The sequence below is a fragment of the Macrobrachium nipponense genome, chromosome 37 (assembly GCF_015104395.2).
Source record: "Macrobrachium nipponense isolate FS-2020 chromosome 37, ASM1510439v2, whole genome shotgun sequence".
In the NCBI taxonomy this organism is placed as follows: domain Eukaryota; kingdom Metazoa; phylum Arthropoda; class Malacostraca; order Decapoda; family Palaemonidae; genus Macrobrachium; species Macrobrachium nipponense.
Genome location: NC_061097.1, coordinates 55,863,792 through 55,888,791, shown reverse-complemented (window position 1 = coordinate 55,888,791; position 25,000 = coordinate 55,863,792). Strand labels below are relative to the sequence as shown.

Genomic DNA, 25,000 nt, shown 5'->3' with positions numbered 1-25,000 from the left:
CACATGAGTGCGGGTGCGCACTCACACACACACACATATAGTACATAATTATTCATAAATGTAAATATATGTATGTGTAAAAATTTTATCGTATCACCGTGGTTCACATAGAAGCGTTAAACTACAATAATGTCCTTTAATATCCAAATCGCCCTACCTCGGAATTGATCTATTTTTTCACATATGTTAACCAAAGGGGATTTTTTTTTTTAGCTGATAAGAAATTCGTCGGCTCATGGGCTCGACCATGAGAACCGGCAAATTTCTTATCAACTGAGAAAAATTCATGTTCGGTTAATATATATGAAAAAATATATTAATTACGAGGTGGAGCGCATTAGATATTAAAGGAAATTTGTAGCTTAATCCACGTATATGTAAATATATATATGTATATATATCAATATATCAATATATCAATATATATATATATATATATATATATATATATATATATAATATATATATATATATATATATATATATATATATATATATTATATATATACAGGGTGTCTCAAAAAAATGTACTCACTCTTAGAATTATGAGAAAACCTTTATTTATGGACATAGAGTGAAATGAAATAGCATCGAATACATGAGACAACTGTGTTTGAAGAATCATGTTTGCGAATGTTCAAATTGATGACCATTATTGTCCAGACAACGCTGATAACGCGCACCAAGGGATTCGCAAACGTCGCGAAACATGTCATTAGGAATATCACGACATTGTCTTTCTGCTTCAAATTTGTCTCTGATGCGCGCAATGGTCCGACGCGTGGGTGGCGGTTTTGCAAATTGATTTGTGAACCGGCGTTGCACTTCAGTGGCGTTTTCGGTCTTCCAATAGCATTTCAGGACAAACTTTCTTTCTTCGAAACTAAGTTGATTTCCTGCCATAGCTTCAGTAATTCAGGATATCTGCAACACAAAAAAAGACTGAGTACATTTATAATAGTCATCAATTTGAACATTTGTCTCATGTATTCGATGCTATTTCATTTCGCTCTATGTCCATAAATAAAGGTTTTCTCATAATTCTAAGAGTGAGTACATTTTTTTGAGACACCCTGTATATAAATATATACATATATAAAATGTATACGGCCGTTTTTGTCCAGTGGTGTAGCACAAGGCTCGCTTTTGCAAAGGCTGTGGTACTCCACCGTCATACCACTTGCCAATAGACCCAGCGTTAAATAGGTGTACCAGCGGCTTCTGGGAGTGAAGAGAAGGGCATTGGGCATCAGCCTCATCCTTGCTGTTCTACCCTTCTGGCACCACCTCCTCTAAAAGGAAAATCAAGTGATCGTTGTTGCAAAGGACGACGTTCTCTTGCAAGTCTTTTGGGATATAGGGTCATGTTCAGTTGGCTTCGTATATTACGGTAGCGGTACACATCACAAAAAGCTAAGGAAGGAGGCATCTGGCAGCTGCGAAATGTTGTTGTTTATAACTGGTTCACTTAAGGTAGATTCTTGGGTGAGCCCTACGCCTGCGAGATGTTCGTTTGGCGGACGCTGATTGGCTGGGAGCTGCCTACCTCCCGGTACCAGCCAATCAGTGGCCTCCAAACAAACGTCTCGTAAGCATTTGGCTCATCCAAGAATCTACCTTAAGTGAACCAGCTATTAGTTAACGTTACTTTGGCCTGTTTATAGTTGACGTGATTTTGTCCTAAAGGTGGCGTGACCGGCAGCTTTTTGTTTGTTAAATGTAGGAGTATCACCTGCTATACAGTGGGGAGGTGACATATTATTTTTTATGTCTCCTTTGGTTCCGAAATTATGAAGGTGACTGGTACCATGCCCATCTTTACCGTGGTCGAGATTCATTATTGTCAACTCACTGCGGGCTGGAAAATTATCTCGAATTAACACGCAATTTAATAGTACGTCATATATAATACATATACACATATACGTATATGTAGGCTATATATGAATAACTTGATCACGAAATATGTAAAACGTGATGCTGTGTATAAATAAAGGTAATGCGATGGAGGAAGAATGAAAAGACGAGAAATGCAGAGATCTTTCGGTCTATACGACCCTTTACTTGAGACACAACTGATCAGAACAAAGCAGAAACAGTACAAGTAGGCTTAGTATACAAACCGACATTATAGGATTAAATTGGTCCAATTCACTTTATAGAAACGAAAAAACGCCCGTGGGCTATTTAGATTAGAGATTTTAAAGGCAGACACTCACACGTGGTCGCAGATAATTTAGTCAGAAAACAACACATTTTTTAAAACAAGGAGACATATACGACTGGGCAATACAGAATTAGTACAATCCCGAAAATTAGATTAAGGATTTAGGAGCGCTGCCTAGTCAAGGGAATTTTATTCGAAAAACAATAGCTTTTGTATTAGTAACATGAAAATTACGAAAATATTCAAACAGTGAGTGAGAAACAAACATAGGTTATAAATATAGCGAGCATAAGAGGAAAAACATTTTTAATAACTGAAAATATGTGGGACTTCTTAATTTGTTGTTAATTAATTTATTTTAAGGGCCTTCAAAAACCTTTTACAAATATATGGGTCCAAATGGTACAATCCCAGACTAAGATTTATTTTGTTTTTATTAGTGATTTGTATAATTGCTGATTTCAGTAAATTTCTTGAAACATAATCATTAGACCTAGTAGTTACAGACGTGCACACAGACATACAGTTGCCATATAAATTTTTGTAGCCAATAATTGGACACCGGAATTTTCAAGTGTCAAAGGGGTCTTCTATATCTGAACAAAAGAGTAATTAATTCACTAGGTTTCATTGTATTCACTTACAAAAGTCAAAATGTGAAATCGCATATGAATTTCCATCTCATCCAAGTCAATAAAGAACAAAAAAAAAAAATCATGAGAAACAGAAGTGACATCATTAAACCCTCTTCCCAACAAAGATGTCTAACTGGACTCGTAATTGATTTCTCGATGCTATATATGACTTCGTTAGCGTCTGTCTATGCAAGCCCGGCGAGAATTCCTGAAGGGGTGATTTCCTAGGCTGAGTTTCGTCTCTGTTAGGCGAGATATCCTCATATGTGAGACCGGTCCCTCCTTATTTATCTCACTCGTTAGCGAGAGAATCATCGAGTCGACCTTTCGACCGGAGAGAAAATTGAAGGGACGGAATCCCGTCCTTCATGAAGAATATCGATGCGATCAAGCCTACTATATATCTCGAGATGGAGTCATGTTACCGGTCGCTCCTGGAATCTTGGCCCTGCGAACAGATTTCCAGGTCAACGGCCTGGATTGGCCGAATGAGTCATCAGTATGGCTAATTAGTTTCACAGCAGTAGTCGCAGATTTCTTGACTTCATTTATTCATTTTTAATTAATTAATTAATGTATTTATTTGTATTCGCGTAATAGATACCATGGACCAAAGATAGGTATAAACGTTGATGATGTTCTAATGATATTATAACATTGCATTGGAGACTTCAGCCGCGCTAGGGAGCTGAGCTGTGCAAGCTGATGTTTACAAACTTGGTATAGTTTGACTAGAAGCTGAATATTATCCGGGGGTGACCATCGTTGTTGTGACGCCTGTTTATAGTAATAATTCTTAAAATGGGCGTAAGTCGCAATTGAGACACTGAATCCTCAGTGACCTCTGTTTTTGTGACGCCAAGAAGAAAGGTCTTCTTCTGAAGGCGAAATTCCTATTAGAATTCAATAGATAAATTAGTGTTGGTATTAAAAGGTCCTTGTATTATAAGATATTACTCTGAGTGTTGTAATCTTATGATTTCTTGATGTAGGTCAACAACCATACCATCAGTGACAACACCAGATGGAAGAATAGAAACAGTAGCCGTCTTATGTTAATGCGGAAGATGTGATTATTCAAATAGGAGACGAAGCACAATACAGCATTAAATATGATATAATAATAACAACAACGGATATTAGAAAGCAAACTGCTACAGCAAAATTGCACCGAGGGAACTTCGGCGCAGTCGAGTTTTCTCTGTAGCGTATAAAGCTATATGAAACTTCCAGCCAGGGCCCATGAAACTTTCAGCCACGGCCCTGTGGTTGCCTGTATTGTTAGCACCTGTAGCGATGCTAACTTTTAACCCTAAAAAGATAAAAACTACCCAGGCTAAAGGGCAGCAACTTGGTATGTTTGATGATTGGATTTTGGATGATCAACATAGCAATTTGCAGCCCTCTAACCACGGTAGTTTTTAAGATGTGAGGGCGGACAGACAAATAGTCCTCTCAATAATTTTCTTTTACCAAAAAAGAAAGAAAAAAAAAACCTGATTAGATCAAAACAACAACAGTTGGAGCACAGAACAGAAAAAGAAAATATAAGACGACAAAAACAGTAAAAAAACTAGATTGAGAAGAGAAACCACAATAGTAGATTCCAAATGCAGTTTCGTAACCTACTTTCCATACATTTGCAATCTGGAAATGTCATCAACCCAGGTCAGCTGGGTAGCACACCATTGCTTTATTTTCATTCTTTCTTCTTTCTTTCTTTCTTCAAACCTTTTTGCAGAAGAAGAATGCCGAATATTCCCGTCCTACATTATGAGTTTTCGGTGATAACTGTATTCGTCGCGTGAATTATTTCGAGACAGGAATGTCGTGAGGGAGAAACTTGGATCTCTCTCTCTCTCTCTCTCTCTCTCTCTCTCTCTCTCTCTCTCTCTCTCTCTCTTTCAGGTTTCTTCTCTCTATACTGTTTTATATCACAATATTTCCATTTTTTCACTCTTGGTGTCTTCATAAACACTAATTTTGTGGCTTCAAAGATCTCTCTCTCTCTCTCTCTCTCTCTCTCTCTCTCTCTCTCTCTCTCTCTCTCTCTCTCTCTCATTTCAGGTTTCGCCTCTCTCTGTACTGTTTTATTTTTATTTTATTTTTTTGCAGTTTCTCTCTCTCTCTCTCTCTCTCTCTCTCTCTCTCTCTCTCTCTCTCTTTTAATTCAGGTTTCGTTTCTTCTTTCTGTACTGTTTCGAGTCAGTTTACTTTCCCTGACTCCAGTCTCTCTCTCTCTCTCTCTCTCTCTCTCTCTCTCTCTCTCTCTCTCTCTCTCTCTCATTAGCAATTTTTTCCTCTAGAAATGAATTATCACCGTGTTGCGCTCAGTCGAAGTATCATTCGAGATTTAATTACTCTTTTTTTTCACTTCATTTAAGGCTGTCAGTGCGTCTTTGTCGCTGATCTATTTTCCGGGAGAGATGTTATATCTATTAAGGAGACGCCGAGAATCGTCAGTACGTGAATGAATGCACTAAGTGCTCGTTGTTCCAGAAGAAAAAAAAACTGTAATTAGTCTGGGGAACGCAATATGTAAATGGTCATGAAAAGCATGTTCTCTCATTAATCTTTTTTTTATTTTAATTTGTGTTTATTATTATTATTATATTTTTTTTTTGCTCCAGTCGACTAGAAAGGCAAGGTAACCTATCAGCCCGTGTCTGAAAAAAAACCCAAAAGGAAAATAATTGATCCCGCTCAATAGGAGCCATTTCTATTTAAGTTGTCTACGGGCTGCTCTATGAGCAAGAGACCGTGCTGGCATAAGGCCAGCTTAATCTCAGACAACAACATCTAAGGCATTAATGGGTATTGGTTTGATTGGTTTGAATGCAATATTGATTTAATTCTGTAAATTACTTTCCTTCAGTTGGGAAGCAGATGTTTGTAATTATGTTGATTCACAGACGGCTGAAGAAGGTAAAATTCTAGTGTTAGAAATCATCAAGTGATCACTGAGAGTCCAACGCTTCTTTTCCACTTTTGTTTGGGAAATTCGTACCTCTGTATTAGGAGTTTGTAATTGTGTCGGAGAAATGACTGCTTATGGTTGAGAGGTTAACATTTCTGGTTGAGGAACTGTGGTTCGTATCTGAGAAGGATTTGATATTTACAGCTGATAAATCCATACTTTTTTTTTTTTATTACTTACGACAGAAAAAGTGGAACTTTCGGTTGAGACGTTAATACTTCTTATTGAGAACTTGATTCTTACGAGTGACAAATTACTTCTGTTCGAGAGTTCCATATAACGGTTTATTACTACTAATATTATTATTTGTGTATGCTGGAAACACACCTACTTTCAAACATGTTTCATTGTATATAATGGCATAATTTACGGAACTTCGCTCATTCTTCAGAGTCCCACTTAAGGAGGGGTCAACAAGCCATACAAAAGAGTAAATGAAGACTATTATTGGCCAGGCCTTGGTAAAGATTATTAGGAACTATGTAGCTTCATGTCACCAACTGATTTTATACAGAATTCTTTCAATTCTTCTGACTTGCTTCTCTGGTACACTGGTATTTCTAAATGGCCCAGAGAAGCAAGTTCATTACAAGAATTGAGAGAGTTCTGTATAAAATAATTTCTGTAACTTCTGCAATTATATTTAATAAAATATTAATTTTATTGGGGGGCGGGGGGGGGGGGGGGGGGGCGCCATCACAGTCCTCCAATTCGACTGGTGGTATTCATAGTGTGGGGTTCCGGGTTGCATTCTGCTTCCTTAGAAGCCCATCACTTTTCTTACTATGTGCGCTGCTTCTAGGAGCACACACTTCAGATTCCTTTTCAGGGATCTTGGGATCGTGCCTAGTGTTTCTATGATTATGAGTACAATTTCCACTGGCATATCCCATATCCTTCTTATTTCAATTTTCAGGTCTTGATACTTATCCATTTTCCCTTATTATTATTATTATTATTATTATTATTATTATTATTATTATTATTATTATTATTATTATTTACGAAATGAGACCCATGTCAGGATGTATCCATTTTTTTCCCTTTATTGTCATTATTTATTATTATTATTATTATTATTATTTATTATTATTATTATTATTTTTTTTTTTTTTTTTTTTTTTTTTTTTGCTCTATCACAGTCCTCCAATTCGACTGGGTGGTATTTATAGTGTGGGGTTCCGGGTTGCATCCTGCCTCCTTAGGAGTCCATCACTTTTCTTACTATGTGTGCCGTTTCTAGGATCACACTCTTCTGCATGAGTCCTGGAGCTACTTCAGCCTCTAGTTTTTCTAGATCCTTTTCAGGGATCTTGGGATCGTGCCTAGTGCTCCTATGATTATGGGTACGATTTCCACTGGCATATCCCATATCCTTCTTATTTCTATTTTCAGATCTTGATACTTATCCATTTTTTCCCTCTCTTTCTCTTCAACTCTGGTGTCCCCTGGTATTGCGACATCAATGAGTGATACTTTCTTCTTGACTTTGTCAATCAACGTCACGTCTGGTCTGTTTGCACGTATCACCCTATCCGTTCTGATACCATAGTCCCAGAGGATCTTTGCCTGATCGTTTTCTATCACTCCCTCAGGTTGGTGCTCGTACCACTTATTACTGCAAGGTAGCTGATGTTTCTTGCACAGGGTCCAGTGGAGGGCTTTTGCCACTGAATCATGCCTCTTTTTGTACTGGTTCTGTGCAAGTGCCGGGCATTCACTTGCTATGTGGTTTATGGTTTCACTTTTCGTATTGCACTTCCTACATATGGGAGAGATGTTATTTCCGTCTATCGTACTTTGAACATATCTGGTTCTTAGGGCCTGATCTTGTGCCGCTGTTATCATTCCTTCAGTTTCCTTCTTGAGCTCTCCCCTCTGTAGCCATTGCCAATTGTCATCGCTGGCTAGTTCTTTAGTCTGTCTCATGTATTGTCCGTGCATTGGTTTGTTGTGCCAGTCCTCTGTTCTTTCTGTCTTTCTCCTGTCTCTGTATATTTCTGGGTCTTCGTCTACTTTTATTAGTCCTTCTTCCCATGCACTCTTTAGCCACTCGTCTTCACTGGTTTTCAGATATTGCCCCAGTGCTCTGTTTTCGATGTTGACGCAGTCCTCTATACTTAGTAGTCCTCTCCCTCCTTCCTTTCGTGTTATGTATAGTCTGTCCGTATTTGCTCTTGGGTGTAGTGCTTTGTGTATTGTCATTTGTTTCCTGGTTTTCTGATCAATGCTGCGGAGTTCTGCCTTCGTCCATTCCACTATTCCTGCGCTGTATCTGATTACTGGCACTGCCCATGTGTTTATGGTTTTTTATCATATTTCCGGCGTTGAGTTTTGACTTGAGTATCGCCTTGAGTCTCTGCATATATTCTTTCCTGATCGTGTCCTTCATCTCTTGGTGTTTTATATCTCCTCCTTCCATTATTCCCAGGTATTTGTATCCTGTCTCATCTATGTGTTTGATGTTGCTCCCATCTGGTAGCTTTATCCCTTCAGTTCTCGTTACTTTGCCTTTTTGTATATTACTTGCGTTATTACTAGCATTAGTATTTGCATCTTTATTTTTGTTTAATTTTATTTATTTTTATTTATTTATTTATTTTTATTTTTATTTATTTAAAATAAAATCCATCCTGATGTCCCCAGATACAATCCTTACAGTCTGGATTAGGGTATCTATTTCCTTGATGCTCTTACCATACAGCTTGATGTCGTCCATGAACATCAGATGGTTGATTTTGTTGCCTCTTTTCTTGAGTTGGTACCCGGCATCCATCTTCTGTAGTACTTTTGTCATGGGAATCATGGCTACTACGAAGAGTAGTGGGGACAGTGAGTCGCCCTGTTATTATTATTATTATTATTATTATTATTATTATTATTATTATTATTATTATTATTATTATTATTATTATTACGAAGTAAGACCCATGTCAGGGTGTTCAACAAAAAAAGCATATGCACCGAATTTAAATGCTCTAGTTCCCAACGATTCAAATACAGAGAAGCTCATTCCACCATTTGGTCTCGAAAGGAATACAAGTAATGAACCTCAAAGAAGAAAATGCAGTAACGTGAGAATGAACACCGAATGCAATAACTGCGTGGCGAGTGGTATAACCTGAGGAGCTATTATGCAAAGAATGAGCAGAATTTCTAAATATACAGCATGCACGATGAGCAGATTGGTAAGCGGTGCCAGAGATTAATATCAGGATCTCGGATAAGAAATTTCTTAGAACGCAAGTTTTTGCTGTTGAAGGCCAAACAAGGAAACACTACTCAAAACACGGAAGAATTCAAGGAATTAGAACATTTTCCCAGGATAGACAGGTTTCCGAATATCTTGGAAAACTTTCTTAATACTTTTGTTTTTTAGAGATAGACCAGATATGTCACTCAAAGGAGCATTTGCAATCATAAGTGATGCTAGAATTTTAAACCAGTTGCTTGCGCTTGAAGGAAAAGTCATTGGAAGGATTTTGATGGTTTCAGGTGGCTTATCGATTTCGGTTCTCACCCGAGAGAGAGAGAGAGAGAGAGAGAGAGAGAGAGAGATGAGACGAGAGAGAGAGAGAGAGAGAGAGAGAGAGAGAACCCCAGCAGATCGAATCAGGTCAATTTGAGCATATTTCGAATGTTTTTAGAGAGAGAGAGAGAGAGCGTCAAAACCCCAGCAAATCGACTGAGGTGGATTTAAGCATTTATTTTTTATTTATTTATTTATTTATTTTTTTTTTGAGAGAGAGAGAGAGAATAGAGTCACTGGGGGTTGTCTTGCGTCACGGGTACCTGGTTATTAACGCTGAAGAGAGAGAGAAGGGGGGGGTAGAGATGGAGGGACGGGTGGCTATCTATATGTGGTACTATGTTTAGCCCAGTGCCTAAAATTGATCATCATATCTTGGGAAAGTTTATATAAGGAAATTTATTTCAGTTGATTCTTTCCACTGAAATTTTCTTATGGATTTTATGTTTATTTCATTCAAATTGGGGAAATGGGGGGACGGCAATTTATTTATTAGAGTTTATTCCTAAGAATAAACTTATTCCTGGTAATTTATTTCTTCCGGTTTATTTTCTTTTATATATACATATTTACGTCTGCACTTTTATGCTTTTGCTTTACTTATGTTAAACTGTGTTGCCTTATTTATTTTAACCACATTTTTTTTATTTATATGTTTTTATCTGTCGTAATCCTCGTTTATTTACATAACTTTTTTCGGTACGTTTATTTTTTCTGCTTTCTCATACGATTTTTTCTCGTTGAGTTTACTCGTTCTACTCTTTTATGCAAAATTTTTCAAAAGTTTATTCTGCGATTTAGTCGTCTCGACTTCCGAAAATGTAATCAGATGTTTTGTGCTCTACATTTGTTTACTGCAATTTATTATATTTTTTGTTCTACAGCTTTTTAGACTTTCAATTCTGTGAGCTTCGTGCTTCTACTTTTTTTCACGTATAATTGGGATTTATTTCCCTGAGCTGATCATTTCCACACAATATGGGAATCCATTGCATCGTGTTAGTCGTCTTCCCTTCCGATAGGAATTGATCTCATTCGATTTATTCTATTCACTTTTAATGGTAATTTATTTCGCTAGGTTCATCCCCTCCACCTGTTTTCTTAGTTTAGCTGCTTCAGTAGGATAGTATTATATTCTAGTAGGTTAATCCTTCTGATAAGATGACTGGTAAAAATATTCTGTCACAACAGAATTCCATCTTTATATCATTGGGTTTTCAGCTCCATTTATTATTAGAATTTATTTCAGTGGATTTATTCTGGCCAGTTATATGAACTTGAGGACATTGTTATTTCTCTCTGTGATTTATGTTACTGAGTATATACGGGCCACTCATTATGGAACTTTTTGTCATACCATTTACATCTTCAACCCAGAAATTTATTCCAGTGTTCTCATATTCTTCATTTTATTTCCTTTTGTTATAAACAAGCTGTACAGTACATCTACAAGATTGACTTTGCGATCAGACAAGTACGGAGCTTTGAATCACTGGGCTCTTCGAATCATTACAAATTCTGCTCTTTACTGTGAGTACCGATCTTGCTTGAATACCCTATGCATTAGTTCTGGTTTAATGAAACACCTGGACACTATTAAAATAGTTCCTTGTAATCTTATGATTTTCGCTTACTCGGGGAGTAAGCCTACAACCTACTTTGTTGTTGGGGGTGGGAGGTGGGTGTAAGGAAAGCCCTGCGGAAAAGCCTAGGTTTGAAAATGGTGTTTCACATTAAGTTAATGATACAGGAATGTTAGGATAGGATGTTTATGATTTATTTATTAGAGTGGAAATGTAAATAAAAAAAATAATGTGCATGTTTAAACGTACAGAACAATTATTTATAAATAATAAAATGTAGAGTATTTATTTTAATTTTCGTCGGTGAAACAAAGTGCTATTTGACCGAGTAAGCTGGAGGTCAGCTCACGCCTTGTTTCCTTATTGTTCATTTACTTCTCTGTTTATTTGTTTACCTACCGTCTCGTGTGACATAGCCATTTCTTCATTCACAGTATTGTATTTTTTTGTTTCTTGGTTTTTCTTGTAAGTAGGCTGTTGTTTTATTTACAGTATTTATGGTTTATTTTTTTTTTATGACTTATTCCACGCCATTATTTTACATACAGTATTTTATTACTCTTGGACAAAGATCACGTTATTATTTATGGGGTTGTATTCATTAATAATCTTTTGGTTTGCTGTATGGATCAGAAACGTGGGCTCTAAGAAGAAAAGAGGTAATAAAGTTTGAGAGAACAGAGATAAGAATGCTGAGGTGGATTATGGGAATATCGCTGCTTGAGAGATTGGAAAATGATGAAATAAGAAGAAGAGCAGGCTTAGTAAAGATAACAGAGGTGATAAGAGAGTCACGATTTAGATGGTATGGGCATGTGTTGAGAATGGATGATGAGGAGGCAGTGAAGAGGGCTTGTTAGAGGAAGATGATCGAGAGGGAGACAGAGAATTAGATGGCGAGATAAAGTGAAGGAAGATATGGAGAGGAGAGGTTTGGTGGAGGATGAGGCCTTTGATAGAAGGCATTGGAGAAGACGCATTAGGCAACCGACCCCTTACTGTAGGGATAACGGTGGGAAAGAACAAGAATCTTCTTGTTTTCTGACCCCTCTTGGTGAGGTGTGTTATTTTATTTTCATATTTATATCAACTTATTTGGTTTGTCTTCCTTGTAATCAGGTCATTTTATTGAAAGGATTGTTTGTTTTCTTTGTGGACTCCTTTGCCATCAGGCATTATTTTATTGATAAGTATGTTAATCCACCGATTTCTTAATGCTCCTTTACTGACAAGTATTTAACCCACAGATTTTTTAATACTCCTTTTAATACTCTTTCCACTACAAAAATGTTTTAGTATTTTAATTACGGTTTATATTCTGAGAGTTCCGTTGCAATCAGACCAATCACTTCTCTGTACGATTTATTCATTTCACAAGGGTTTTCGTGATCTTTCGGCCTGATCAGGGTTATATTTGCAATACCACATAAATTCACTGTTTTTAATACTTCCTCTTCGTCACTGACCTCTCTTGCAATTGCAATGTTATTTTATTAACCGTAGTTTGTGTTTTAAATGTTTTATACTGAGCCGCTGGCATAGTGGTTAGTATTGTGGCTTGCTACTCAGATGTCGCGGGTTCACTTCTCCCCAAGGGAGATGAAAAATCACGGTCTCTGTGTCATGATCAGTTACTGCTGCAGTGTGGGGTTTGCGGTGGGAGGTGGAAACCAACATTCTGTCAAGCTTGTATTTCAAGGCAGTGGCCTCTTTGGTGTGCTTGTTCCATGTGAACAAGTTTCATCTACTGAAATAATAGTAATAATCATAATTAATATTATTAATTTTGTAATTTCTTAACCTCTTTGTGGCCATATAACTAGCTCATATAATTTTATTTACTAATTTGAAAATTTTTTTTGAATCGTGGGTTCCTTTACAACCAAACCTCAATAGTTTTAATTAAATTAGTGCTGTATTAATTCACGAATGAATTCAGCATCCTTCCTTACAGTCAAATGACCTGTTTAGAATTTGCTTGATCTAAATGGTAGGTCGCTACAGTTCATTTGCTTAATGTTATTAGCTTTATTTAATTTTTTTTCGGCCACTTCTCTTGCGACCTAATCATGTTTTTCTTTGAGGATCCTTAAAATGTTTTCTGTTTATGACCTCATCTACTATTTAGTTCTCTTTGCAGTCTTTTTTTATTTTTTTTGTATTAGATCTTATATATATATATATATATATATATATATATATATATATATATATATATATATATATATATATACTGCTTAATGAGCCCTCCTGCGAATGTATCTTTATTCAATAATCAGTCTCAGCCCAATGTAGTTTAACTTAAGCGTTCCAGCAAAGCTGGGTCTACATGAACCTGTAGCTAAGCCTGGTAATGCACTGTAGGCGTTACTTGAGGGTCTTGAAGTGTCCCTTCGGCCCCTAGGTGCAACCTCTCTCGTTCCTTTTACTGTACCTCTGTTCAAATTTCATTCTTCCATTTACTTTTCCACACACTCTGGAAATGGTTTCTTAGTGCAACTGCTTTAAGGTTTTCCAGACCTTTAACTGTCAATTTCTCTTTTCATCGCTGAATGACCTCCTAGGTCCCAGCGCTTGGCCTTTGACCTAAATTCTATACTCGATTCTATTCTAGTCTGAGGTCATGAAGCAAAGGAAAGAAGACATGACAGAACTTTAAAATTGGGAATATTTTTCCGATTACTGTGCTTGGCCACTACAGGCCTCTAAAGCAAACTCGAGTCAACTGTCAAGAAGCATCTTTTTGAGGGGCTGTTTAGTTATCAGGCTCGTCACGGTTTCTGCATCACACAGACACACACACAAAAGTACCAATTACAGAGAAGGAGTGAATAAAACCAAGAGGATCATCATACTCCAAATATATTCACATATAATCGTCACATTATATACAGACACAACATAATGTTTACATAAGTACAAATCAGTAACAAATAAAAAAAACAAATAAAATCATACACAAAAAAAATAAGAAAGACAAGGAACAAATGGAAATAAAAAAAGACCTAATTTGGCACAGCGAATTCACGGTTGGCATGAGATACTTACACGGGATTAGTAACTGTACTATGTACATTTCGTTCCTCAGACCAGGTTTATCTTAGTTTTGTCTCAACAGCTGATTTTTTTTTAGTCTTTTTCTTGTTTTTGTTTTTTTAATGATCATGTTGTTTTCACATTAATAAACACGACTAGTATCAAATGATAGGACGTGGGGATATGATTGGTTATGGCAATATGGCGTCGTTTCATAAATTCCGTATGTGGGTCTTCACATTCATGTGGTCTGTTAAAGACTTCACATGCATGTGCTATGTTTAGTGTTCATGAGATCTATATTGATATACGAAATGTTTTGCATTGCATCAACATGCAACTGAAGGAGTTAATTTAGTCAGTGATCTCCCACATTGATGTAATATTAATATAAAGGTATTGTGCCAGCACCTCCGGCTAAAGTATCATTTTTCTTTATAGAATGGTTCTACTCTTAATGACAATATGTTAATTTGTTAAGGATAACCTGACTTTATGATATGGCTGGAAATGGGACTGAGAATTGAGAACCTTTTTGTCTTATTGATAGTTATAGTACTCACAAACATTTATACAAGTTTAAAATTTTATGAATAAATCGTGACTTGCTACAGACTACCTCACCCTTATTGTCTTGGCTTGAATAATGAGTTCCGTCAGAAAATACAGTGCAGTTTTTGAGTGAAAAATTGGGTGACATGAAAATGTACTTTAATTTCAACTGATAAATGCTGTTAATAAGGTAGTTTGTAAGTGTAGAATTTCTTAATCCGTGTAAAAAGTGCGGCACTGTGAAACCCCGGCCCTTTTTACAAAATCATGAGAAAACTAAATGTTGCAAATATATATGAAAATCTCTACGGGATGAACCCTTCCAAAATGATACCAAAGACATCATGGCGACTTAGCATTACGGGAATTAGGTCTATTTCATAATTGTACAGTAATTGGCTTAACTCTGTCCGAAGATGTACACTGACACGTGTACACATCCTGGCTTGTACATTCTACACATCTGCTGAGATCATTTTAATAGCAAGTATGCCCTTACAACTGCTTTGATATCTCTATACACTCAAGTTACTCATTACCATATACAGTTATTTACACACGTACATACACACGCACAAAAACATAAAAAAAAAAACGAAAATATACATCTAATGGCACCTTTAGATTCGTAGCAAAATAGAACTGTTAGAGTTTCAGAATGAGGCATTCTGGGAGTTCCTCCCAACCCACTGTCCACCCAAAGCCCGGATATGAAGGAAGGTTTTCTAGAATAAAAAAAACTAAAAAACTTTACTGAATAATGAATGATGTTTGGTTTTGCGACAGAGAGGGAATTATTTTTTTGTTATAGGTGAAATAGTTGACAATTAATTTAAATTCTTTGTCTTGATTAGGGGAGATATTGGCTAAAACATTCATTGTATTGCGTTAAAATTGAAAGGAAAATATATGAATCTAGAAAGAATTAGAGAAATTAATAAATAACCATATACGTACATACAATATATATATATATAGATATATATATATATATCTATATATATATATATATATATATATATATATATATATACATATATAAGGTTAATTATTAATTTCTCTAATACGTCTTTCTATATAGATATCACGTTTTCCTTCCAATTTAACGCGATACACTGAATATACATACATACACACACATATATATATTAATTTTTTTTCTATTACCTCTTGTTAGGTTTCGTATTATGGCCAAAACGTTAACTTTCTCCTCACTAAAGCAATCAAGACATTTGATCTTACTTATGATGAAATAAAATTTTTTAGATGGTTTAATTTTTGTGACGAATACCTTTTCCGCATCAATCTTGCATAGACATGCGCGTCAAAGACCACAGTGTGATGGTCGTTGGTCTGTAAGAAGGACAACAACAACCATTCGATCTTCTTAAGGTGGCCAAGTTGTCTGCAAACCATAAGCAGTAATGCTAGGTGGAATCATTCATTTATTCATTTCAAAGTAAGATATATTCATGGAAGTGAATTGGACTTACACCTTATTCATTATTCAGTAAAGTGTCGTACAGATACAGTATTTTAACTCCTTAATTTATATAAAAAAAAATAGAAAACGAAAGTTCAGTTCCCCATTTAAATCTAACGTGTGGCACAAACAAAAACAAAAAAAAAAAAAAAAAAGAGAGAAAAAGCTAAAGGACTATATTAACATAAAGACAACCTTTAAAATCATATGTACACACCTTTCGGATAACACCCATACCATTTTTGTACACAGCAGGCTGCAACTTTACATAATAATACAAACAATAAATGTTAACACATAATCGGTACCACATTATCGTGGATTCTGTGCGAACAAAGAGTAGAGCCATTTTCTCAAGATACAAAATAGTTGCAAAGTCGAGTAAAAATAAAAGAATAGACACATACGCGAGTTTAAAATCAATATATAAAAAAAATGATTAAGAAAGTTCTTTCTATGCATTTCAGCATACCGTCTGATTTAGTTGAAAACTCTCTCTCTCTCTCTCTCTCTCTCTCTCTCTCTCTCTCTCTCTCTCTCTCTCTCTCTGAACACAATTGGCACATTGCACTGCGACAACTAAATTTCCTTATTTACAAATTATTCCAAATACACAAGCACAATAAAAAGTCATAAAGACCTTACACTTAACACATAGATATATACTATTTATATAAAATCACAGCTCCATATTGCATAGAATTCTCGCGAGTGGTTTTTTTTTTTTTTTTTTTTTTTTTCTCAAGTCGCAGAGTATATATGTTGCGGATCATTCTAGTCACACAAAATTTGAGTCACTTCGAAATAACGATGTCTTGCATTTTTTGTCTTATTTTGTCGTCTGTGTTGCAACAACAGGAATAAATTGGCACTTAAAATGCGTAAAGTTCATAGGTATGAACTGCAGTCGACCTCTGTACACATAGGTCTAGTTGAAACTAGACCTATGTACATACAGGTCTATTTGAAACTAGACCTATGTACACATAGGTCTAGTTGAAACTAGACCTATGTACATACAGGTCTAGTTGAAACTAGACCTCTGTACACATAGGTCTAGTTGAAACTAGACCTATGTACACATAGGTCTAGTTGAAACTAGATGTCGCTCGACATGTTCGGCAAAGCACTATTCCCAGCGTCTTTAAACTTCATAAAAACCTTAGCAAAAACCGATGCAGTCCCTTTTCTATTCCTGGTTTTGTTCGTGAGGTTTTATTGTTTCGTGGTCTGGACTATTGCACTCGTAAATATGGCATAGTTATGGCTTTAAATAGCGCTACTCAATAGCGGAAATGAAAGTTGGATTGTCACAGGTATTGCACAAAGTAAGAGTTTATTCGATGCAACAATTATATTACCTGTATTACGTTACTCCAGACTTCGAGTCGAACAGTTCTTAAGGCAGTTTTCATTCAGTAACTTTTATTGACGTATTTGGTGTTTGTCTTGTCATCGGAAATTTTGTGGCGGGATCCATTCAAACAATTATTTTTTTCTCTATTTTAAATTGTCTCTTTTTCTCTGAATAAATAATCGCTCCTTCCTCCAATCCCATAATCGTCTTTCACTCTTCACTTCGTGTTTTTCAGTCACTAGGTCTCAATCACACACTGAGCGCGCGCATGCGCAGTCTTGGAGAGAGTGACCCACTCGGCGTGCCTAGGCGCGCACTTCAGCATAGGCTGACCCAGCCTGACGACCCCCATCACTAGGAACTCTCCCTCCCCTGCCCGCGCCCCACATTCTATGGGCACGCTGACGTGCCCAACGTATCCCTCGGCTACGTCGGGCACCAGGGCGTTGCTCTCCACTTCCTCCTCCTGCAGGAAGAGGGCTTCCCGAGACGCCCTGTGGGAGTAGTAGGAGCTCTGGTGTTTCTTCCCCTTGCGGGAGGAGGCCGAGTGCCTGAAGACAGGAGACGTCTGCTGGAAGAGCTTCGTCGCCCTGACGGTGATCTTCGTGTGCTTCAGGCGGGAGTCGTCCTCGGAGGCCACGATCGTGCCCTTGGCCACGAAGTCCGCTGAGCAGTACAGCCTCAAGAGTTCTTCCTCGGAGCAAGGACGACATTCTGTTGGGAGGAAAAGAAACGAATTTAATTCAGTCTCCTGGAGGTGAAGGAAAGACTTTCAAAACACATTATTATTATTATTATTATTATTACAGAATGGGAGAATGAGAAGTAGATATAATTGCTAGTAATGTCATGGTTATACATATTTATTGAGTAGTATAACATTATTAGCAATTATATCTATTGCTCATCATACCATTCTGTACTTTTGTTTGGCAAAATATATATTAATAATTCTCTCTCTCTCTCTCTCTCTCTCTCTCTCTCTCTCTCTCTCTCTCTCTCTCTCTCTCTCTCTCTCTCTCAATTCAATATTCAGAACTTACTTAATTGCTTTTAATATAATTGGCAAATATTTATTGATTTAATATAGGGAATAGCATCGGAGAGATATCTACAGATAGTTTCTCTCTCTCTCTCTCTCTCTCTCTCTCTCTCTCTCTCTCTCTCTGTCGTGTCTTTTGGTGTTTCTCGTGGCACGAAACTCGTCGCCAGTCAGAGCTGCGTTGAAATCACTTGGCTCTGAAGGTCCCAAGGGCGGTGATTCACCAGTTACAGGATCCACCAGTCCCTTCAAAAGGTCACAAGTCGGGGAGATTCTGGCGCAGTCCTTTGGGGAAAGAAGACTGATGGATTCCGGGATCGAGAGAGAGAGAGAGAGAGAGAGAGAGAGAGAGAGAGAGAGAGAGAGAGAGAGAGAGAGAGAGAGAGAGAGATTGTAGATTCCTTGTCGAGGTTCTTCCATGAATGCAAGGGGTCATTATTAGCAAAGTTCTTTGAAAGCTATTACATAAGTTCTGAATTTTGAATTGAACACCATATCCCACATCGAATTACAACAGGAATTGAACACCATATCCCCCATCGAATTACAACAGAGAGAGAGAGAGAGAGAGAGAGAGAGAGAGAGAGAGAGAGAGAGAGAGAGAGAGAGAGAGAGAGAGAGAGATTTTGTTCATTATTTGCAAAGTTTATTAAAAGCTATTGCATCAGTTCACAATATTGGATTATATACGATGAGACGAGAGAGAGAGAGAGAGAGGTGTAAAAAGTGTGTTGGCACAAGAGCGTGAACATAAAAGAAATATAAGCTCTTATCGCAAGAGGTCAACCTTGAAAGCACACTAAAGTTGCATAGGAATATCCGTTTGTGACTCAAGAACAAAGGCTGGATTAGCAATTGAAATCGGCGCGATATCTGGTATTCTTGTTTCTAATTACGTAAGACCCCTTCTCTCTCTCTCTCTCTCTCTCTCTCTCTCTCTCTCTCTCTCTCGAAGAAGAAGAAGAAGAAGAAGAAGAAGAAGAAGAAGAAAAGAAGATGGTCAAAACAAATTTCTTCTCGCATCAGTCGCTCCTACTATCAGCTAATGGAGTGACTATCCAAACCAGCTCAGGTCATATCGGGTGTTCCCCAAGGAACACTTCTGGGTCCGGTTTTGTTTTGTCATATAATGATGAGTGATACCGATGACGACCTGCAACAAAGCTCATTTGCGTCGTTGTTCGCTTCTCGAAAAAACTGGTATCACTTGACACGGACATATTATCAACACCGAATCAATCGACTTGTCGTGAACTTTAGGAGTGGATAATGTGAATGTTTCCATGAACATGCCAAGACTGTCAATGAGAGAAACTATACATGATGAGAAGTAAGAGGCAAAAGGTCTAGAGAGAGAGAGAGAGAGAGAGAGAGAGAGAGAGAGAGAGAGAGAGAGAGAGATTATTCCCACGGCCTCATCCTGACAGCCTCGAACGAACACCTATCGCCTCTCCTATGTACACATATACATAGGCATGCTCGTACGTAGGCGGCTACGTCATTTGGTACACAGGTAACCCGTTCCACCCGGAAGCATAGTAATATAAGCAAGGTCTTTCGTTTTGTACTGGCAGGCATTTCAAGGAATTTTATTAACCGGACGTTCTTTCTTCTCTCGTTTCCATTTATGTAAATGCGTGTGTGTATGTTTTCATTATATTGTTTGTTTATTTTCTCAAGTAATTTACCCATTTTTTAAAAGTTAAATAGGGAATTCACCCAATTTGTTTAAGTTACAGATATTATGGCGTGTTTGTGAATAAGGAAAAATATTTTATATATATATATATATATATATATATATATATATATATATATATATGTGTGTGTGTGTGTGTGTGTGTGTGTGTGTGTGTGTATGTATGTTCATGATATTGTTTGTTTGTTTTCACAAGTAATTTACCCAATTTTTTAAAGATATATATGTACTTCACCTAATATGTTAAAGTTATAGATATTATGTGTTTGTGAATAAGAATATATATATACATATATATATATATATATATATATATATATATATATATATATATATACATATAAATCTGTGTATGTATTAAAGCGCAAACAAAAGGGCCCTTAAATCCGATCGGGAAATAATCTTGTAACAAAAACAAAAAATAGATAAATGAATTAATAAATAAAAATTAAGAAGATAATTCCGAAAGTGGAGAGAGAATCGTGACTTGATAATAAAGATAATTTTTAGTTCCATGTAATATGGCTTCAGTTATGTCAGTGGATTTATTTTCCTCACCATGTGATTATTATCGCTTCCGTTAAATTGCATTTTATTTTGAGAATTATCTGATGATAAAAAAAGAGGAAAATAATTGAATATAGCAATATTCTCCTAGTATTTTACTACACGAATTTTCGTGTTGATAATTAAACAGAACTGAGTCGATATTTTCATATCCTGTCATAAATTCTTATAATAATAATAAATCAATTAATAATAATGAATTAATAAAATAAATAAATAATAATTAATAATAATAAATAAATCAATTAAGAATAAAGACTTGATACTTGATATTCGCTTTCCGAATAAAATTGTTTCATTAAAGTTCTTTTTAATAATAATAAAGGAAAATATGACTGAGACAATTATATCATTTGCTGGCAAGGGTTTCTTTCTGCAACTTGCATGACCAAGCGTAAAGACTTAGCTGCAAAAAATAAAAAAATAACAAAATAACGAATAAAAAAATTGAATAATAAAAAAATAACACGCTTAAAAACCCCACTTGCGCTCTCTCTAAATGACCAGCCTCGTTAGGGGCGTCATTAAGGTTCATTTTCTCGGTGCATGCGTGCGTGCGAGCGAGCCACTAGTGGCCTTACCACACATTCGAAAGTAATTTGGATTTCGACAGTGTTCAAGTGGCCATTCACAGTCTGTCATTAAGCATACATTAACCTCACAAGAAGAGAAGGTTATCTTTTTTTTTTCAAATTACATTTCCATAATTATATTTTAAAACTAACGATGAACGAAACCTTACTCAGCAACCAAGTTTATTTGCGGGACTTACATTTTCCGCAAAGTGAGAAAAACTTGAGAACATTTAGGAGTAAAGATGCTTTAACCTCTTAGAAAGAGAATTTAATTTTTCAAATTACAGTTTGATCATTCTTTTCTAACGCATTTATAATCAAGGCACATTAAAAAGGTTGTTCCTGAATCCATAATGTCCAAAGTGGTTAATGGTAAGAAAAAAAAAAAATTCCACACACGAAGCTTTCACGTAACATCACAATTAAATTTTGAAGCAATACTGTCTAAAGTAGTGGTTACCAACGTGGGGCGTAACAAGGGGTAATTTGATTTTTAATGGGGTGGGGGGTGGGGGTGGGGGGGGGAATTGGAAAATGCTTAAACCAAGTCATTGCCCTTTTAGGCTTCCTCCATGTGAATATCAGAATATCATGACAGGGGGCATCAGGAGTTGAGAGATTAGATGTTGGCATGACCAAAAAAAAAAGGTTGAGAATCACTGGTCTAAAGTGTTTGAAATAAGTATGTAAGGAATGAGTGAGGATACAATATACCGCTTCTGTTAAAAGGTAAAGTAACAATGACATGATATACGTTGACAGTAGTTAGTCTGGCCAGGTGTGGATCACAATTATATCTTCGATAATCAATCGTTGTAAGATTGCCTTGCCAAATATTGCGTTCTAGTGTAAAAATGATGTTGCACATTCGAAAAATAGCGTTTCATCATGTTAATTGCGTTCTACGAACTAATCTCTTGTTTAGTTGTAACGCCACTTGACGTACGGACAGATCGATGTAATGCTTAGGCGTGTACATGTGTGTGTGCGTATGTATACCTCGAGGATCCCCTTTCACGCTGAGTCTGCAGAATCACAAAGGATTTGATAAGGACTTTTCTGATCTGTACGAGTCCTTGATTCAGGGACGTGGGGAGGGAGGGGGTTAGGTACGGTGTTTGAGGACGGTTTGTTAGAGCTGCGAAAGTGAGTAGCTTGGTTTGTCTCTTAAAAATGTCTGTTTTATACGGTTCCTTAACATAATTGCTGTTGAAAAAGTTATATTTTTCTTTGGTTTGTTGAAGCTCCTGATTTGAGAGATAAGGTGGACTGTGCTTGTCACACGGAGGTAGTAGTTTGCTTTCTTCGTTTCAAGGGAGCACGATAAAGACGATAGGATAGGATGCGTAAAACTGCCAGGCTGTACTATCTTTAACAATAAACTACAAGATCAGGTTTATTAATGAAATCAGGCTTTGGATGAATGGTCCAAAGTCATGCCTACAGCAAAGGTGGTAACTGGTTTGTTCGCTAGAAAGTGCTACCATGAAGAAGGTATGTTAGCTTGTTTATTTAATACTTCGTTGTGTGAACTACCAGAAACTGCAGGTAACGCTTATTTTTATTTAAAAAAAAGCTCGCGACTTGGGCTGCATTGTCAGAACATGCACTTAGCCTTTCTGTGATAAGTACTTTGTGTGAACTACCAGAAAATGCAGCCAACACTTTTGTTTATTAAAAAAAACAAAACTAAAAATAAAAACTCGCTATTTGGGCTGCATTGTCAGGATCTGCACCTAGCTTATCTATGTAAAGGTACTTTATGTGACCTACCAGGAAATGCATCTGACACTTTTGTTTATTAAAAAAAAAAGAAAGAAAAGAAAAACTTGCTATTTGGGCTGCATTGTCCGGAACTGCACCTAGCTTGTCTATGTAAAAGTACTTAATGTGACCTACCAGAAATTGAAGCTAACGCAAAGGTGGCAGTTTGGGGTGTTCCCCAAGAGAGAGGCCGGTCGTAGTAGTAGCAGCTCAACAAAGAGGAGCGTTTTATTTATTTTTTTCGAGCCGCTTCATCGCCAACTTTCACTTACTGAAGGAGCAGGAAGAAACCTGTCTGGTGAGACCGTGAGAATGCTGGAGCCATCTGCCCCCGCTGGCACCTTCAACTAAATGGATCATCACCGACTTCTTCGGGGTTCTTTTCGAAGTGGTACTCCCGGTCATTAGCGCTTGTTTTATGCCTTTTGTTATGCATGCGTCGTCCGTACTCTCTCTCTCTCTCTCTCTCTCTCTCCTTTTGTGTGTCGAACGCGCACCTTCGGAGAGGTGGGTCTTCGGGAAAGGTTTGGAGATGGAAATTCTCTCTCTCTCTCTCTCTCTCTCTCTCTCTCTCATTCTTATCGAGATTACTTAGATTTCCTACGCGACTCCGAGTCACAACAATAACAACAACAACAATTCTGTTGGGTAAGGAACCAACTCTGGTAGATAATGACTCCTCGGTTAATGAGCCTATATGTGCATAACCGCAGCTAATGAACTCATATGAGTTCGAGGAACAATGTATTACAGACTACTACGCTTTGGATGGAGATACTGAAAGATAACAAGGCAATATATATATATATATATATATATATATATATACAAGGATATATATAATCTATATATATATATATATATATATATATATATATATATATATATATATATATATATATATATATATATATATATTATACACACACGCACACACACACACATATATATATTATATATATAAATATAGTAGTATATATATATATATATATATATATATATATATATATATATATATATATATATATATATATATATATATATATATATATATATATATATATATATATATATATATATATATATATACACACACACACATATAAAACCAATCATTCCAGTAATAGCAACTTGAATCCGAACAAGTCGTCACTGATGGCCCACTCTTGCGCAAGTTTTGTGATGGTCCAGTGTTGCACAATTTTCCAGAAAGACCAGCTTTCACCTGACCTTTCCAGCACGATTATTAATCTTTTCTTTCCAGGTTTACTTTTTTTTTTCTTATCATTTATTTCTTGGCCGCCTGACGTTTAAATGCTGCTTTCTTTCGCCAATTAATTTTGTGAATAACTGTTGATTTACGTGAGAATTCTTAGTTGTAGTTTTAACAAGATTTTGCAAAAATGATTTGTAAAAGATTTTACAAGTCTTTGTAGGTTTTTGTTTTGTTTTGTCCGACGTTTAGCGTAAGATGTTTCTATGATTTTGTACATCAAATTTTTTTTTTTTTTTTTTTTTTTTTTTTGCTATATCTTGTATTTTTCCATATTATGTAATGATTTATATTTATTTATATACCCCGTTCCTTTTCCCGACGTATTCCTTTGTTGTATTCTTCCCAGTAAACAGCAAACTTTCTCCTAATTCATCAGTGTTCTTCCTCCTCTTTGTCTCGTTTGTGATGCTCCTCCTTCTACCCTTTCGCCTCACTTCTAATTAGTTCTTCTGTCTGCCCTTTGCCTGATTTTTTAAGTCTTCTATCTGAATTTTTCCTGATTTTTAAGTTTTAACTGAATTTGCCTGATTTTTAAAGTTTTCTATCTGAATTTTCCTGATTTTTAAATTTTCTATCTGAATTTTGCCTGATTTTTTCAGTCTTCCATCTGCCAGTTGCTTGATTTTTAAGTCTTCTATCTACTTTTTGTCTGATTTTTCAGTCTAATATCTGCCACTTGCCTCACTTCCAAATCATCTGTCTGTTTTTTGCCTGATTTCATTTTTTAAAATCTATTTTTCAACTCATGTCGAATGATA

General features: G+C 36.4%; 1 protein-coding gene and 1 long non-coding RNA gene across 2 annotated transcripts in view; one reads left to right on the top strand and one right to left on the bottom strand.

Annotated features, from left to right (window-relative positions):
* The window catches only part of LOC135208995 (uncharacterized), a 355,274-nt gene that overhangs the window by 111,397 nt on the left and 218,877 nt on the right, over positions 1-25,000 (top strand). The window lies entirely within an intron of this gene.
* LOC135209268 (meteorin-like protein) overlaps positions 16,686-25,000 on the bottom strand; it is a 138,327-nt gene continuing 130,012 nt past the window's right edge. Inside the window, exon 3 of the mRNA XM_064241975.1 lies at positions 16,686-18,033. Coding sequence (XP_064098045.1) covers positions 17,558-18,033 — 476 coding nt within the window. The 3' untranslated portion in view covers positions 16,686-17,557. The remainder of the gene's footprint in view (positions 18,034-25,000) is intronic.